Below are 19,316 nucleotides of genomic sequence, written 5' to 3' on the forward strand. Positions count from 1 at the left end.
GCCATCACTGCACTAAATGAACAAACGAGTATTTTAAATGTATGAAGTAAAAATAAAGCTGGTTATAACTCCCATTCAGAGAAATGTTTTTAAATATTATATATGTTATATATACATAGACATATATACACATATATGTGTGTGAGGGTGTGTGTGTACATTATGGAGACCCTGGCAAATCTTGAATGGGATCTGAGGACTAGATGTTAGCAATGTATACTATAAATGCCCTCGTTTTGGTTGGTGAACTGTGGTTATGAAGATGTCCTTGTATGTGGGAAATATACACTCAAGTGTCAAAGTTGAAGGGGCATTAGGGCAGCAATTTACCCTCAAATGGTTCAGGGAAAAGTTTTTTCCTATACTTGCAACTTTTCTGCAAGTTTAAGAATGTTTAACATTTTAAAAAATAATATTAATTTTTAAATTTATAAATATATACAAAGCCAAATAAGGGGCAAAGAATTCACACCCAAGGAACTTCCACGTGTGACTTACATGATCCACAGGGCAGAGGGGCACTTGGTGTTGACCTAACTCTAGGGCCTGAGAGGCCAAGTGGGCAGAGTAAAAGAGAACAGAACTCTCCTTAGCAACCCTCACTGAACCCACTCCCAGATGGACAGGTCCTCTCGAGCTCCCTGGTTTAAGCAAGTTCTCTGACATGATGATGGATGTCCCACATGCTGACTGCTGGCTGCTGGCTGCTGGGACAGACTACTTTCTGGCGCAGCTGAGAGCTCCTCCCACCAGTTGAGCCCTATGTTTTGTCTCTTCACCACAGGTCAGTGGTGTTTGGCCTCAAGTTTGCTCATCCCAGCTGGATTTATTATTGTAAGGATAGTTTAAATGTTGTGCTAACTGATGACTTTTAAGTATACAGACTGAGGTGGAAAAACTCTTAAAACCTGGAAGGACTCTGCACTCAAATTGTTTTGAAACTATTTTTTTTTTCACTCCACTTCAAAGAAACTGAAACTGAAAATTGTAGACAAAGCCTTCTGGGTACACATTATGCAAAAATTCCAACCAGTGAGTCATACTAAAAAATAAGCCTTTTCCTATATTTAAAAAGAAGTGGTAAATAAACATATATTTATAAATTGCAGTTTAAGGCATGTATCACTGTTTTAATGTCCCAATTTAACCAACAACCAATTAACACCGAAAGAAAAAAAAGTGAATTAAGCCCTCTGCCCTCTGGGCTGGGCTTGAGTTAGTCATTTCACTGTGCTTGGGTTAGCCTTGCACACTGCAGGCTCTCAGGAGACATTCCTCAAGTATAAAATAAGAACAGTCTAGAGATCAATAGTTTCCAAACTTCAGATCATCTGTAAACCCTAAGTTAAAAAAAACCAGGAAAGCTCTCTAATGTGAATTTATAAGTTATATGCAACTTTTTATAAATTATGCATATTATAAAATAAATATAAAATAAAAAGTTTTAACGGTTTTTTAAAAATTAAATAGAAGCACTCGTATTTTCTTCCTATAGTCAATGGACTATCCTGTGAATCTCATCTTCAAAGACAACTGAACTACAAAGGTCATTCTGAAACTTAATTTTCTGATTCTAAGACCAACAGTCCTGGTCACTGGTAGTCAGAGCTTATCATTAACAGTTCAGGAATAAAGGGCCAGTGATATCTGATACCAAGCAAATCTACAGCTGAAACAACAGTGTGAAGTTTCTGAAGATGAACAGAAATTAGAACCACCTGCTTCCATTTGGGAAGCTAGTGGTGATGCACACTAAGAGGTCTTCTCCAGAACCCCACGTGACCACCTGCAGGTACACTACAGAAGAGATTCCCCAGTGGGAAGGGGAACAATGACCTTGACATCTGGAACCCATGTGACCACCTGCAGATACGCTATAGAAGAGATTCCTCAGTGGGAAGGGGAACAATGACATCATCATCTAGAACGCACGTGACCACCTGCAGATACGCTATAGAAGAGATTCCTCAGTGGGAAGGGGAACAATGACATTGACATCTGGAACCCATGTGACCACCTGCAGATACGCTATAGAAGAGATTCCTCAGTGGGAAGGGGAACAATGACATCATCATCTAGAACCCCACATGACCACCTGCAGGTATGCTATAGAAGAGATTCCTCAGTGGGAAGGGGAACAATGACATCGTCATCTAGAACCCCACGTGACCACCTGCAGGTGCGCTACAGAAGAGATTCCTCAGTGGGAAGGGGAACAATGACATCATCATCTAGAACCCACATGACCACCTGCAGGTATGCTATAGAAGGGATTCCTCAGTGTGGGTAGGAAGGGGAACAATGACAGATGACTACTGAGTGCTTTCTATGTGCCAGGCACTGTTCCCACAACTTCCCAAGTCTTGTACCATTTAATCCTCCCAACAACCCACTGAGGTAGACACAAGTATCACCCTCATGTACAGATAAGGAAGCTGAGTTCATAGATGCTAGGTAAATTGTCACAAGTCTTCATAGTCTACAACTTTCAACTCTAGAATGCCATTTATTTCAACATATTTTCTGGGTATATATGTTTAAGGGGCTTTAAATATAATATTTTAATTTTTATACAGAAGTGTATGCTAGAGTTTATCATTCCAACCAGACCCTGTTTTGGACTTTGAGAAGGGATACACCTGGAACAAAGGCTCTAGGATTCTGACTCCACCCCAGTACTGCTGCCCTCTAGATAGGAATTGCCCAGCTCTTTTCATGTCATGGCACACACAGAATGCGATTTGCTCAGTACCTATGGTAAGTGACAGACGGCAACCTGCCAACGTAAGGGCAAAGGGAATAAATATCTCACACACAAGTAAGGCAGTTGCCAGACACACTGGCTAGGAAACTGCTACGACGACAGCACACCATAGAGTAAGGGTTCTATATCAGCACCACACCAAGTTCACCGAGGAGGAGATAATAGTACAGCAAGGAAAGAAAAGGGGAGCAGGGAGGCAGAAGGGCAGTCAGGCAAAAATATCCATCCCATTCAACGAATGTGTTTCACTCACCTATTATAAAGCTTCTCATAAAAGCTTCTATTAGGTAGTGTCATGTGAACATTGGGTAACGAAAGTTCCAGGACATAGTGAGAATTGCTGATTGCTTTATCCTGAAATTCTGTCATTTCTACAGGGTCTCCTGGCATCACCATCTAAAACATGACAGTTTAGTTAAAAAAAAAAAAAAATGCATTAAATAACCACTGTATGTTTAAAATAGTAATTGCATCTTCTTACTCTAAGCAGAGGACTTGGTATGTCAGCAAATAAGCATGTGACTTTTCGTTTTAACCACGGAGGAAACAAAAATATGACTCAACCGAGGAGTTAAAAACCTAGCACAAACAGTATACTAAGTATTTTTTAGAGAAAAAGAAGTAAAGCCATTAGTACATAATCAACGATCATTTCTTCGTGGCTTGCTCCCACTTTTATTTTACCTGTTCGTTTTCAAACATTACTCTACGAGAAGAAAAGGGAGAGGGGGCGGGTCTTCTCAGATCACACACATCTTTCAGGGAGTGAGCACCGCCTTCCTCTTCTTCCTGATAGTGGCCATCACTCTCCTCTTCTTCCTCCGCTGCTATTCTCTCCAAAATGGAATGCATGGCTGGTGGATTTATTTTCAATACAATTCTGATACCAAGGACAATTTTAAAAATAAAGATCCATGTATAAACGGCAAAACTTTAACTTTTATGTAAATTAATACAAAAAGCACTGACTGAATCATTAATGGTGGATTCACCTTGTCTACAAAGTCTAATTATATCTAATCTACCCCATTTCTCAGTATCTTGTAAACTTTAAAGTGTAGAATTGATAAAACAAGTAAACCAAAGAGAGGGATTAACATGTTATTCTTACTAACTGAAAATCTGACCTTTTGAGGATACAAAGATTTGTTTTTAATTTCACTAAGAATTCTATTTATTCTCACTAACCCTAATTATTCTACACGTAGCTTGTTTTGCTATTATGGAATACTTGCATACCTAGGAAACCTTGTGTTCATAAAATATGTTCAAATGGAGGAGAGATTGACTAGGGAATATTTTCAGAACTGCAACAACCAAGCCGCCTTTCCTTTAGGATTTTCAATAACAAAAGGATTGTGTTCTCCTCTGCTGGCCATCACCAGCACAAGGCTGTGCAGTCTCTCCTTTGTCACCACACCAGCCCATTGTCACGATGACGCATGCCCCCCCAAGCAAGACAGGCATCTGTGTCCCATCCAGAATGGCCTTTTCTTTTTTACTACGTACGTAGGTGGTACCAGTTGGTTCTAGTTATAAAGTTTCACAACTATTTAATTTATAGTTATCCTAGTGGAAATTGTGCTTCCAAATTACGTAACTGAAGTATATCCATTTCTTACGATGAAAACTCATGCTCTAAGCTCCTGCGGCTTTTCAGGCCTGTACTGATACTAGTAATGTCTGTCCTAAGCGTCTGACAGGTCTGATACATAGGTGGTGGGGTGTAAAACAAGGCAGGAAGGAAAATGGCACCAAAAAGGTCACCTTTAGCGAGGCTTCAAATACTTCCTTTTCATAATGGGTCATTATTTCAAGTAAATAAGTTATTTTAAACATAATCCAAGACCACTATCAGGCTAATTTAAACTAACCCATGGTCGCCCAGCCTGAGGGATCCTGAGGCTGTGGTTCTCTAAGTCCAACTGCACCCTGGGATCACCTGGTGTGTCTTTTAAACTACACTGATGCCCAGGCTCCAGCTGAGGATCCCAGGGTGGGGCCCAAGAACCAGGATTTTGTAAATGCCCCCAGATTTGAAAAACACTCTCCCAAAGCATCAGTGACCATAAAGTTCACTTGACAACTAACAAATGGTGCCCTAGGACATCTCTTCTACTGCAGCCTTGAACTATTTTTAACATGGCCAATGACTCTTTGGTTCTTCCACTTAGACCAGAGAGCACATCTTATGCTTCTACCTCTCACAGTACCTAACAGACACTTTCATAAAACAGCACTCAAAATACATTTTTTATTCCATTTGTCCATCTTCCTCTGGGTTTTCTCATCAAGGATGGATATTTTTAGCTTAAATTTAATAGCCAAAATGATGGTTAAAAAAAGCATAGTAATTTTTTTAAAGGAAAATCTCATTAAATGTATGTATCATATCCATCTGCTTACTCACCGTGGCCAGTCAAAGTCATCTGACGATGTTGTATCTCCATCTACTCCACCAGACACGTGGAGGAACTTAATAGATGGCTCTCCTTTATCTTCCTGGAATGACCCTAATAAAACAAGACTGATTAATCGAAATGCATGTCTTCTCAAAGGGCTGAAAGATGCTGTCCTCCTTAAGGGAGCAAAGATTCTCTACATCAGAAACATATGCAGTATTAAGTTCTATAGCATTTATTCATTTGTTCCTATTTCTTGTGTACATGTTTCTTGGGAGACAGAATGAGCAATAAATTAAAGATGCTGTTTTCCATTCAAACTCAAAATTCTACATGCCAATGTTTAATGAATAGTAAATACAGCAGGTACCACTGAGTGCCACTGAGTGATTTTATTGTTCATACAAGTTTATACAGTTAATTTAGGAACACAGAGTAACTATATGTCTTAAATGTTGATTTTTGTATCAAGCACTGTAAGAATTACCTCTATTCACAATAACACTATAGATGTCTATTCATTCCATTTTACAAGGAATGACTTTCCTCCAGAATAATGAGTCTCTTACCACTGGAGATAAGAAAATATTAGGTAACCCCTAAAGGCCCTTTCATGAAGTCATATTGACAAGAGTCAGTTTTAAAGATCTCTAAGAATGTGTCAAGCTCAGAGAGAAGGGAAGGGAAACTTTGCAGCCTATTCCCCTAGTGGAAGGTGAGCAGAGAAGGGGTGTGGTGGGAAGGTGAGCAGAGAAGGGGTGTGGTGGGAAGGTGAGCAGAGAAGGGGTGTGGTGGGAAGGTGAGCAGAAAAGGGGTGTGGGGGGAAGGTGAGCAGAGAAGGGGTGTGGTGGGAAGGTGTGATGAGAAGGGGTGGAGTGGCAGAGGGGAGGTGTAGTGACAGGCAGGCTGTTAAGGAATCACACACAAAAACAAACACCAAAAAACGTCACAATCACCCATCCTGCGTTCTTCATAGACTCGATTCACTCTAAGTATGTATATATACACACTGACAAAAGCAAATACAGAAAAACTTAAAACACGTTTCACAAAGGAAAGTCACAAGAGAGAGCAGCATGATGGTAAAAAGCTCAAGCTCTAGTGTTAGACTTGGGTCTGAATCTGATGCTGCCACTTACTACTACCTGACCTAAGAAGGTCCCTCTACTTAAGTCTACAGATTCCCCGCGTACAAATGACAAAAATGATTGGGAATAATAAGCCTACATGATTATGATGATTAAAGGACACAGATAACATGTGTGAAGTGCTCAATGCATTTGCTAACACAGAGTGGTACTCAAATTCTGGCTAGCAGCCCTCTAGGTCAGTGGAATGCATGGCTGGTGGTAAAGATGTAGACACCGGCACTACATTCCCCCGGAGTAAAGAAGTATTTTAACCAAGCAAACAAATCATCGTGCTTAGTAATTTCTTTTCAAAAACTGACATATCTCACATAGCAGAATTTTTGCTAACACATCTCCTAGGGCAAGAGAAACAAAGGAAAAAATAAACAAATGGGACTACATCAAAATAAAAAGCTTCTGCACAGCAAAGAAACCACCAGCAAAATGAAAAGGGAACCCATTGTATGAGAGAACATGTTTGCCAATGATAATTCTGATAAGAGGTTAATCTCCAAAATATATAAAGTACTCGTACAACTCAACAAAAGGAAGATAAACAATCCAATTTAAAAATGGGCAGAGGACCTGAACAGACACTTCTCCAAAGAGGGCATACAAATGGCCAAGAGACATATGAAAAAATGCTCAGTCACTAATCATCAGAGAGATGCAAATTAAAACCACAATGAGATGTCACCTCACACCTGTCAGAATGACTATCATCAATAAATTAACAAACAGCAAGTGCTGGTGAGGATGTGGAGAAAAGGGAACACTAGTTCACTGCTGGTGGGAATGGAAAACAGTATGGATTTTCCTCAAAAAATTAAAAATGGAACTTCCATTTGACCCAGAGATCCCACTTCTGGGAAAATATCCTAAAATCTCCAAAACATCACTCAGAAAGAATATATGCACTCATATGTTCATAGCAGTGTTATTTACAATAGCTAAGATTTGGAAACTGTCTAAGTGCCCATCAGTAGATGAGTGGATAAAAGCTGTGGGACATTTACACAATGGAAAACTATGCAGCTGTAAAAAGAGGGTCTCTTCAGGACTGCATGGATGGACCTGGAGACTACTATGCTAAGTGAAATAAGCCAACCTGAGAAAGACAAATATCACATAATCTCACTTAATTTGTGGAATCTAATGAACAAAATGAACTGACCAACAAAATAGGACCCGAAGCAATGGAGGCATAAAAAAGACTCAATGTGGGGTGAGGGGATGAGGAGAGAGAAACCGAAGAACTTATAAACTTATATGCATAGCCCATGGACACACAGTGAGTGGTAAAGACCTGGGTGTGTGAGGAGGTAAAGGGAGAAATCTATAATACTGTCAACAATAAAAAAATATATTTTAAAAAACTGACTTATCTTACATATTTGTATACAACACTGGGAAAAAGTTGTTACTCTTTTTCTCTAACATTATGTTTTTTAATTGTATGTTTTGCAGCTGTCATATACTTTTTCATGCTCTAGGCTTCAGCAGCAGCTAGCTGTTTGTTTACAGTCTGTGCCTTTACAGGCACGTGCAATCTTACCAGTTAGTTCTCTAAAGGTAAGTTCCAATTTAATTTGTTCTGGGGTTGATCCTCCTATGAATTCAGTCTTAAATTCTAGATCTGTGAATGCTAAATGAAGAATCTCCTTCTGAAGTGACTTCTTAAACCACGGTCCTCTTTCCTGATCTGATCGAAGATCGGGTATTGGGAAACGAACAGAAAGGTTTAATGCTGGTGTGGCAACTTGTACCGATATTCGACAATTAGCAGGATTATGTGAGTCATCTAGAAACACTTCAGTGAAAGCCTTGTGCTAAAACAAAACATCAAAATATAGGCCAAATGTTAAATTAAGTAAATAAACAAGTGACATTAGTATTCAAGTACTCAACATTGCAATATGTATAATCACATTTCCTCATTCAGTATAGTACATTAAAACACAATTCAAAATAACCACTACCATATTAGTTTAGTGTAATGAAATTTTATAATCCAACTAGAGGCCCAGTGCATGAAAATTCATGCGCTGGAGGGGGGTCCGTCAGCCTGGCCTGCCCCCTCTCACAGTCCGGGAGCCCTCAGGGGCGGGAGGAGACCCTTCGATCAGGGGAAGGTGACGCCCCATCACTCCTCTGCTGCTGCCACTGCCGGTAACACAAGCCTTGGCCAGCCCTGGTGACCTGAGCCTCAGGTGGCCCTCGCGGCTGGGGGGCTGAGGGCGGGTCTGGCCACACCGCGTGCCTGCCACCTCCTCCGGCGGGACTGAAAGGATTGGGGGACTCCAGCAGGGCTGAGGGGACTGGGCGCTGCCATCTTGTGGCTATGGGCACCACCATCTTTGTGATGGTGTGATGGTCAATTTGTATATTCCCTCTTTATTAGATAGGATAGCCATTGATAAAAACCAGAATACTGGCAACATGTAAACCCTCATATAAAATAAATAAAAATAAAAGCTGAGCCAAAGAGCAAAACACAGTGATATATATTTCACTACAGGTTTAAAAAGAATAACATGTAAATTAGCTCATCAACAAATTCAATAGTTAAAAATCACTATAGTACCCCGTATTCAGTTTGAAGGATTTACCTACAAATATGCTACTTTAAAGACTCAATATGAATGTGAAATCAGACGAAGTATGCCAATTGCAAAGGGCCATCCCTGACTCGTCTTTGTACTTCCTGGACTAAGCCCAGAGCCTGGCACATCACAAGTTCTACATAAATATCCAGTAAATGACTCACTCTGTGTTCTCATTCATCCCAAGGGCATGATCCCAACAAATGGCTCTTAGAAACCAAAATACACATGCACCATTTACTCCAGCCATGTTATAGTAAAAAGTCCAAAGAACATGCCCTTCAGATAAAAGCCTGTTTCTATTTTTTCTCTAAAATGCATTGAAAGATAAAGCTTTAGTCCAGGGTGCACAATCATGAATCAGTCTCTAACCACCCAGATTATAAAGTTCCCTTTGGTGCTAGAGTTGGATTTTTAACAAAGCTATTCTTTCTCTCCCCATCTGACATTCCAGTTCTATCTCTTACTTCAGCAAAAATAATACACCTATAGCTGACAGCAAATAGAGACATTAGTCCCACAGAACTTAAAATAACAAGCAACTGGTGACAAAAATTAAAGAATGCTGATTTAATCTGATACCATCACTAAGTGAGGGAGAAGGAAATAAAGTAAAAAATAAAATATATTTTCTTTTCAACCAAAGTTATCTCTGTTCCTGGTCCTACACCTCCCAAATTCCTAATAGATTTCTTGCAAATCTGACTTATTTAATTTGCTTTTGAAAAGACACCAGGAACCAGATTTAAGTACAAGTCACATAATGTGATGCCCAATAACACTGTGAAATATGTTCCCATCTTCAAAAGTATATCTTATCTTATATGGGCTACATTTTATAGGTGGCTCAAGTACTTTGTGAAATGTGTGAGTAGCTAAAATTTTGTGAAGATATTATAATCACAGTTTGTAAAATTAAGATAACACCGAAAAGGAAAGAAAATCTAATTCTATTTCTCTAACAAAATCAATACTACCAACTGGTGTATTTCCGTTCATTCTTTTTCTATACATCAATTTTATTCACACCATTGTAATGGAAGTTTACTTCTTCACAAGCCTTCTTCACGTTGCTGCACCATCTTCACAACCATCATTTAAAATTGGTGTAAAGAGTTTCACCCAGGATGTTAGCAAAACTTATTTAGCTATCTAATATCCAGACATAAAAGACGTCTCCATTTTTCATTATTACCAATAATGTTAATTTAAGAATACTTAAGTTCAGAAATGATCCAAATAAGCCTATGAGCTTATTAGTAATTCTGATTAGCATTTGCAACTTTTGACTACTTACCAGACTAATATGTTTATTATATGAAGTATACATGTGAGATGCCATCATCTCTACTGTAGTAAGTTTCTGTGGTTGAAGCAAGGAATTTAATCTGTCCACAATACTGATATCCAGCTCACAAAATACGGGATTTAATTTAATTTGTAATTCTGCCTTCTGAGGAACAGAACTAAGTCTTGCTTGATTACCCTTTTAAAAGAAGAAAAGCATTAATATGATCACTAATGATACTATAAAACTAAGTTAAAACCTTCCATTTGTGACAAAATGTATGTCAAATAAAAACTTACAGGTGGTAATCACAGAGAAAGATCTCTTACCTGGGGGCCTTTATTCTCAGAATGCTTATAATGAAGCTGAAGACACACAGGGGGGTGGGAGTCAGTTCGTTCTTTGGAATGGAACATTAAAAGCTTAAAAACAAACATGAAAATAAATTAAAGGTTAAGATATTAAGCTATAATTAATCAAATGAATTAACAGACGCGCTAACATAATATTGGGAAGAATTTTTTGGAGTCAGGAAACTTTAAGTTTTCATTGTCACTTACTACCAATATGAATCTTGACAGGTTAGTTAACTTTTGTGATACTTAGTACCTCACCTACAGAATGTAGGGAGGACTCAAGTAAATAAATGCCCAAGAAACTGCTTTGAAGTAAAAAGTACATGAGGGCAAAATAAAAGCAACAAATGCCACTCTGATAGCTTAGAAAAGTCTCTCTTGGACACACTATTAGGATAGGAATAACAACAGATTAATAATAAACAAACCAAGACATTGCACTTGTCTTCAACAGTGACTGAACAGTGCTTAGCACACAGCAGCTATTAGGTGAATAACAGAATTCTCCTGAAATTAAGAGTGCTTAGAAAATGAGTGAAATGAAGTCATTTGCCCATAACCTGTCAACTCTAAATCAAACAATTTAACAGACTCTTATTGCCATGAAAGCCATACTTAAAAATCTGTCTCAATAAAACAAATGCGCACACACACACACACACACACACCTCTTCCTATATTACTTCCTATCCCTTAAGAAAATCACTTCTGTTCATACAATTCTTAAAGAGCAAGACAGACTTAAAGAATAATCATAAAGGGAAAGTACTTAGCATTTACCTCTGTATAGTGAGGAGAAACAGAATGAAAATCAGTTGGAAACAGGCACTCCAAAAGTTCCATTTGACCAATAGACATATCAGTACTAAAATACCTGGAGGCTGATCTTTGTCTTTGTTCATAGGATACTTTGATGCCAGTGCCTATGAATCTACAATAAGACATGAAGCAGTTGAGAGTATGCATTGGATTCTAGATTAAACAATGTGTCAAACAGTACACAAGTATTAATGAAGTATAACAATGACCTACCTATTCTGATAAATTCAAGTTGTAACTAATATTCCTAAGGATATTAACCAGAAAGATTATTTAAAATTTCCCTGACATAAGATAAAGAAACCAGTTCGGTTGACAGGAAATTATCCAGGATATATTTACTTCCCAACACCGCCCTTCCTCCTTCCACATTTTAAAATGCACACTGCAGTGGATAAAATCTTTAAAACTATAAAGTATGTATGTAATAGTTTCTTAAAATTATCTAAAACATCATGTAATATTTTTAAAACTTCAGTGCTCAAATGAAGGTATTCCTCTAGTTTTTATTGCTTTTGTTGTATTTCCTACTGACAGATATTTGAAACCTCATCAAAAACTGGAAGAGCCCTAGCCAGTTTGGCTCAGTAAACAGAGCTTCAGCCTGCGGACTGAAGGGCCCCAGGTTCAATTCCGGTCAAGGGCACATGCCCCGGTTGCAGGCTCAATCCCTAGAAGAGGGCATGCAGGAGGCAGCTGATCAATGATACTTTCTCATCATTGATGTTTCTCATTCTCTCTCCCTCACCCTCCCTCTCTGAAATCAATAAAAATATATTTAAAAATATAATAACATGCCCTAACCGGTTTGGCTCAGTGGATAGAGCGCCGGCCTGCAGACTGAAGGACCCCAGGTTCGAGTCTGGTCAAGGGCATGTACCTTGGTTGCAGGCACGTCCCAGTAGGGGGTGTGCAGGAGGCAGCTGATGGATGTTTCTCTCCCATCGATGTTTCTAACTCTCTATCCCTCTCCCTTCCTCTCTGTAAAAAAATCAATAAAATATATTTTAAAAAATAAATAAATAAAAAATAACAGGAAGAAAAAAACGGTTGGTTTTTTTTGTAGTTTGTTAAAAATAGATACAATGGTTCTAACCTGCAGAATTTCTTTTGCTAAATATAAAAGCTATTTGCATATTAATTTTAATACTTCAAAAAAGTTACTTAAAATAAAAGCCCAAAATATTTTCTAAAAACATTAATATATTGTATAAATCATTGTATTAAATAACAAGACTTGATAACTTACAGGTCACTTTCATGTTAAAATAAATAGCATGAACAATACTATAAAATATGTATGTAACACATATGTATGTAATGTTAACACATTAACAATACTATACTTAGAAATTTAATTATCTCATCTATTAGAACTCAACCCTTGGAGAGATCATAGACTATCTGGACAGTTTTCTAAATAGAAGGTGAAAATGTAGCATCAAGCTCCCCAGCCTCAGTACCATTTCCTCATAGCCAGTGGCATATGGATCATTTCCAAGTTCCTTCTAATAAGTTTATTCTACTCCTACCACCACTGCCATCTCTGCTAAGCCAGTAACAAGAACAACTATTTTTATGATTGTAATGGTGTCAGTAGGCATGATGGCATAATGTGGTCAAAGAAATTTGACAAGAGCAGGGCAGGGAGCTAAACAAAAGAAATTCTCCAAACTCCAGATTATCTACAGCTTATATCTGAATAACCTGAGTGAGAGAGTCTGTGATAAACATCTTTGCAGCAGTGGAAGAAAACCTCCCTCATTCCACTCATTTACAAATAAAATGTGAATTAGAAAAACAAATGGAGTGAGGTAGATAGATAAAAATAAAAGTCCACTTTGGTTCTTTTTCAAGAATTGTTAATAAATATGACAGCATTTACCTAAGGTGATCATGTGAGCAAGCTTCTGCAAATACTGTTCTGAAAGATTTAAAATCATCTGTTGAAAATCTCGCTGGATCTATCTTTTCTATACAAGAAAAGAAAGCTATCGCCAGAGGTGTCAATGGATTAAGGTTCAATGATGTTTCAGGTGGAGACAATGGATCAATGTGAAGCACAGAGACGGACAAAGTTCCCACAGCGAGTCGAAAAATGAGCTCAGGCCTGGATTCATCCATTGAGACAGATCTAGAGGGGAGAGCTGAAATGCATGTGTTCAAATTATACACATAAAATTTAACACTTAAAAACAATCCATTATATCAAAATTATGACATTTATTCGTGCATTCCTTTTCAAAAACAGGTGATTACACAATAGTTTGAATGATATTAAACAAGTAAAATAAAATGAACTGTTATCTTTCTGCATTTCACATGCAGGATCCTTGGTACCTGAAGTACAAAGAAGTATGCTACAATAGGAAATGTATGAACAAAGCTTTGCATTAATAAAGCTGTACTGGAAAAATCAAAGATGAACCCAACCTGCTCACTAAATTTTCCTTCAAGCCTGTATTCTACTCCAAATAAATTTTGCAGGGAATAAACCTGAGGTTCTCTTTCAAGGAAAGTATAAACAGTGAAACAAAAATCAGATGGTTGGTTGAGACTCTTCAACTACAATAATATGAAATTTATGGTGAACTTTTTACTAAAAATACTTAAGTTTTTAAGTACCCAAAGAATACAGGAAACGTTAAACACTTCACAGTGAGTTGCTCAGCAATGCTTCATATATATACGAAGGAAAAGAAAAGAAGCAGGATGGCATTTTTTTTTAATTTTAAGTTTTTTAAAATCCTAGAGGAAACTGTCAACAACGATCTTATTTGTCACTTACAAGTCTTCTGTAGAGACGATGGGTGAACTAGGTTGGACGGCAGTGTTGACCCTCTTACTGGCTGTTCTTTATGATGGTCAAGGAAATCTCCCCAGGTTGGCTGAAGCTATAAAAGAAATGTGTAAAGCAGATGAATAAAATATTGAATTTTAGAAGCAAGTTTTCAAGAATAGAACAAAAATTAAATAATACTTTACCACAGTAGCACTTAAGGGAGATCCAGCTGGGGTATTTGTATATGTGCTAGTTAACGATAACTCAAGGTCCATATTTGGGGGATCCCCAAGAGGTGGAAGAGAAGAGAGGCTATGGGACATGTCCATATCAGCCATGGAGAAGAAAACTTCTTCTTCTAAAGAGAATTAACTTTGTCAATTGTATTGTAATTCCAAAAATCTACATCTTTTAAGTTAATATACACTTAATATAGTATTCTTCTTTCAGATTACCTGAGATATAGGCTACCCTAAATTTTATGTTATTTCCAGTGAGATAATTTATTTGGATCTAAGACATAAATGGCACAGTAAAAACTCAATTGAACATAGGTCAACCAAAGGTTATGCTATACTGTTGAACTTTTTAAAAAATATATGATGCCCTAGCCGATTTGGCTCAGTGGATAGAGCATCGGCCTGCAAACTGAAAGGTCCCAGGTTCAATTCCGGTCAAGGGCACATGCCTGGTTTGTGGGCTCAATCCCCAGTGTGGGGCGTGCAGGAGGCAGCCGATCAATGATTCTCTCTCATCATCGATATTTCTCTCTCTCTCTCCCTCTTCTTTCCTCTCTGAAATCAATAAAAATATATTATATATATATACATATATATATGTGTGTATGTGTATGTCTACGTGTGTATATATATATGTATATACACATACACACACACATATATATATACACACACACACACACACACACACGTAGTATTACCTAGTATATTTTTAAGTGTTATATTACAATTTAGAAGTTAAAATCCAGTTGTTAAAATTATATATACATAGGGTGCCCCCAAAAATGTATATACACACTTTGAATAATTATAAAGTGTATATTAAAATATATTTTATTTTCAAAATTAAGCTGTCAGCTGTTAAACTGTGTATACATTTTTAGGGACACCCTATATATATCTTGCAACATCTGGTATCATATGGATACTGCTATTTCTTTAAAAAGAAAAAAGAGCTGCATGTATTATTTCAAATTTATTTACATTTCACTTCTATCTTTCTGGAGATTGTTTTACCCTCGTGCAAATAAAATTTGTTATAACCAACATTTCTTAAGTTGACTTCAATTTTCTATTTCGTTCAACATCCCATACTTTGATTTTTGTTATTTTGGATATTAGTACTCATACATTCTGAAACACCTCAAAATGCCAGTAAACTGAATAAAGATTATACTAAGCCCTAGCTGTTTTGGCTCAGTAGATAGCCTGCAGCCTGAAGAGTCCCGGGTTCAATTCCGGTCAAGGGCACATGCCCGGTTGTGGGCTTGATCCCTAGTAGGGGGCATGCAGGAGGCAGCTGGTCAATGATTCTCTCTCATCATTGATGTTCCTATCTCTCTCTCCCTCTCCCTTCCTCTCTAAAATCAATAAAGATGTATTTTTTTAAAAAAAGATTATATTTACATATAATTGATAGATTAATAGAGAAAGGTTCCTATTTAAAGGAATCTATAAATCATTATGTGAACACATAAGAAATTGACAGATGAAGAATTACCCCCCTTTAGTTCTCATGTAAATCGATATCTTTATAAACTGACTTTCCTTAGAATAAATCATGATTTATGTAAACTACACAATCGAAAAATGATACTGTAGCATGTCACTATAATGCTGTGGTTAGAAATTTAAACTTAGACATTTAAACCGTACAATAAGGATTTTTTTGTTCAACCCCATGTTACAGCAGCCAAAATTAAGTTCACTTTGCCCTATGATGATAACATATGATTCTGATGTCAACTTTTTGAGTTGCTTACCACGGCTAGAAGGTGTACGAGCCGTTTCTGACTCATAAAGGCTTTGCTCTGAAGATACACCCACAGAAAGGGAATCTTTTCTCAAATAATAGCGGTTTAATTCCATCTGAATGCGATATTCTTCTTCCTGCTGCATAGGTCGATTCTTTCTATCTTTATTAGCTAAACCTAATTTGCTAGAATTTTCTACAAGTATACAAAAAGAAAAGCAAAACAGTAATTAAACTTGGAGTTACTTATCATTTCTCTCCAAAAACACACTTATCCAATACCAATGGCCACATTTTTGTAAACTGGCTTTCATAGGAATAAATTATGATTTATAAAACAAAATCAAAGAGCGACTCTATAGCACATGTACCACTGCTGTGGTTATCACTGTAATGCAGTGGTTAGATCAACTTAGAAATGTAACCCTTCTCACAGGATCTTTTGTTCTTTCATTACTAACTCCATTTCCCAGCAGCCTTCATATCACAGCATTGTAATAGCACTGCCAGTGCTAAACCACCTGTTTTATACGAACTGGAAATCTAAGCAATAACTTCAAGCATATAGTTAGAAATCTCAAAAATCTTATCTTTGAAAAATAAGTCATTTAAAATGTGTGCTACTTGCTGTGTTAAAGAATTATACTTTCTCAGTTGTGTGAAATACTATTGCCAACGAAGGAAATAAGCCAGACAATTTTTAAAAAGTTAAGATGACATAAATAACCTGAATGCTAATTTGAGCCATGGTAACACAATTTAAAAGATCCAATCAGCTCTGAGCAGGCGGCTCAGTTGGTTGGAGTGTCATCCCGTACACTGAAAGGTTGTAGCACATATGTAGGTTGAGAGTTCAATACCTGGTAGGGGCACCTACAGGAGGCAACTAATTATGTTTCTTTCTCAGATGGATGGATTTTTTTCACTCTCTCTCTCTCTTATCAATAAAAAACATACCTTCAGGTAATGATTTAAAAATAATAAGTAGCCCTAACCGGTTTGGCTCAGTGGATAGAGTGTCGGCCTGCGGACTGAAAGGTCCCAGGTTCGATTCCAGTCAAGGGCATGTACCTTGGTTGTGGGCACATCCCCAGTAAGGGGTGAGCAGGAAGCAACTGATGGATGTTTCTCTCTCATCGATGATTCTAATTCTAACTCTCTATCCCTCTCCCTTCCTCTCTGTAAAGAATCAATAAAATATATTTTTAAAAAATAAGTAAATAAATAATCCAATTAAGTTTAACTGTTTAGAATTCTTATTTACAATACATCTTCCTTATTTACAATACATTTCACACATTCCTCTATAAGAGAATGCCCTATATGTATGTTGTATATTTTAACTAAAAAGTTTTAAAGAATTAAAAATAGTAACAACAGAGTTCTACTTGCCTGGTCCAGCAATAGCTGCTAACATATCCAAAAGCAAGTGTACCTGTCTTGGAGACAGGAATAGATGAATAGAGTCTATCTGTCCATCAATATCCAACTTCAAAAAAAAAGAAAGACAAACATTCAGGATGAACACTGTCTATAATCTTGTCACCACAAGTCCAAGTACACTTTAATACACTGAGATGGTACTGATTATTTAGTCTTGGTTTTCTTCACCTAAGATTCTCTCTACTAATTCACACAATCTACAGTATAAGATTTAATGATTCCCAAACTTGTTCTATGAGGGAAAATCCTCCTGAGAAAGTCCATGTTGGCAAGTCCAATGTCATACTTTTTGTCTTAAGTTTTGAGTATTTAAGGTATTTGAGGCCTTAAGACATAGTCTCCAAGAAAGAATGTTAAGACAGCAGTAGTAGAATATTCATTCCCATCATGATTTCAAAAGACTCCAATCATAATCCTTAAAGCCTGATTTAAATCAAGAGCAAATAAAGTTGGCTTTCATGAGTTTGCCTGTAGATAACACTCCTTAGTAGAGCATGTAAGAATTTTTCCTGCCAATGGTGTGCCTCTCCAAATGCCCACTGCGTTCCACAAAACCCACTCCCGCCTGGGCATGGGAGTGAAAGCCACATCAGAAATGGCAATAGGTCCAGCCAGTGTAGCTCAGTGGTTGAGCATCAACTTATGAACCAGGAAGTCACGGTTCGATTCCCAATCAGGGCACATGCCTGGGTTGCAGTCTCGATCCCCAATGGGGGCATGCAGGAGATAGCTGATCTATGATTCTCTCTCATCATTGATGTTTCCATTTCTCTCTCCTTCTCCCTTCCTCTAATTTTTTTTTTTAATGCTGATAGAAGAAGGATGCTCATGTAGACTTTCCTTCTCTTTTCCAGCTCTCTATTTTTTCCTTCTAAAAATAAAAGCCCCATCCCACTCTCATCCTGATTTCTATGGAGTTTATTCTGAAGAAGAAAAAAAAATTATTCAACTCTACATATCACGTTCTAAAGAGTTGAATACACTTGCCTTACTTTTCATTCACCTCTTTTTAGTTCTAATGCAAACACTGACTCCTATTGCAATCTACACTAATAAAAGAGAAACATGGTAATTAGCGTACGACCGCTACCCTTTTCATTGGCTAATCAGTGAGTATATGCAAATTAACTGTCAGCCAAGATGGCGGCTGGCAGCCAGGCAGCTGAGAACAGGATGCTTGGTTGCCCCAGCGATAGAGGAAACCAAGGTTCCCGCCTGCAGCTGCGGGGCTCTGAGCTCCTGAAGCAACAGCTCCAAAAGATACAATGTTTCAATTATAGAAGCTAAAAGATGCTGGTTAATCTGCATACTCAGGCTCCAAGCGGTGAGGCCAAACAGCCCTGAAGCCGCAGAGCAGAGAGGCCTCACTGCCCGGGGATCAGCGGAGCCGCGAGGCCTCCGGGCCCCGGGATCAGTGGAGCCGAGAGGCCTCCCGGTCGCCTGGATCAGCGGAGCCGAGAGGCCTCCCGGCCTGGGGATCAGCGGAGCCGAGAGGCCTCCCCGCCCCGGGATCAGCAGAGCCGAGAGGCCTCCTGGCCTGGGATCAGCGGAGCCTGATGGAAGCCCTGTGTGTTTATGCACCCTGGGGGTTCAGAGGTCCTGTCCTAGGCAGAGGCCTATGGCGAAATTTTCTACTCAGAAGCAGCCTACGGGCTAGAAGGCGGCTCCTCTGACCTCAGTGCTGGAGAAGACCATTAAGCAGAAAACTAAAGAAACTGATTTTACATCATTTCCCAA

At 38.2% G+C, this 19,316-nt stretch overlaps 1 protein-coding gene across 1 annotated transcript in view; it reads right to left on the bottom strand.

Annotated features, from left to right (window-relative positions):
• Positions 1 to 19,316, bottom strand: part of ATG2B (autophagy related 2B) — a 73,094-nt gene that overhangs the window by 33,376 nt on the left and 20,402 nt on the right. Inside the window, exons 7-18 of the mRNA XM_070412634.1 lie at positions 17,529 to 17,625; positions 16,147 to 16,332; positions 14,348 to 14,502; positions 14,151 to 14,256; positions 13,248 to 13,509; positions 11,324 to 11,474; positions 10,517 to 10,609; positions 10,197 to 10,385; positions 7,852 to 8,125; positions 5,175 to 5,277; positions 3,449 to 3,644; positions 3,018 to 3,160 (exon numbers count right to left, since the gene is read on the bottom strand). Of these exons, the coding sequence (XP_070268735.1) occupies positions 3,018 to 3,160; positions 3,449 to 3,644; positions 5,175 to 5,277; positions 7,852 to 8,125; positions 10,197 to 10,385; positions 10,517 to 10,609; positions 11,324 to 11,474; positions 13,248 to 13,509; positions 14,151 to 14,256; positions 14,348 to 14,502; positions 16,147 to 16,332; positions 17,529 to 17,625 (1,955 nt within the window). The remainder of the gene's footprint in view (positions 1 to 3,017; positions 3,161 to 3,448; positions 3,645 to 5,174; positions 5,278 to 7,851; positions 8,126 to 10,196; positions 10,386 to 10,516; positions 10,610 to 11,323; positions 11,475 to 13,247; positions 13,510 to 14,150; positions 14,257 to 14,347; positions 14,503 to 16,146; positions 16,333 to 17,528; positions 17,626 to 19,316) is intronic.

Source organism: Myotis yumanensis, unplaced genomic scaffold (assembly GCF_028538775.1).
Source record: "Myotis yumanensis isolate MYYU_CA2020_CCGP unplaced genomic scaffold, mMyoYum1.0.hap1 SCAF_1, whole genome shotgun sequence".
Lineage (NCBI taxonomy): Eukaryota > Metazoa > Chordata > Mammalia > Chiroptera > Vespertilionidae > Myotis > Myotis yumanensis.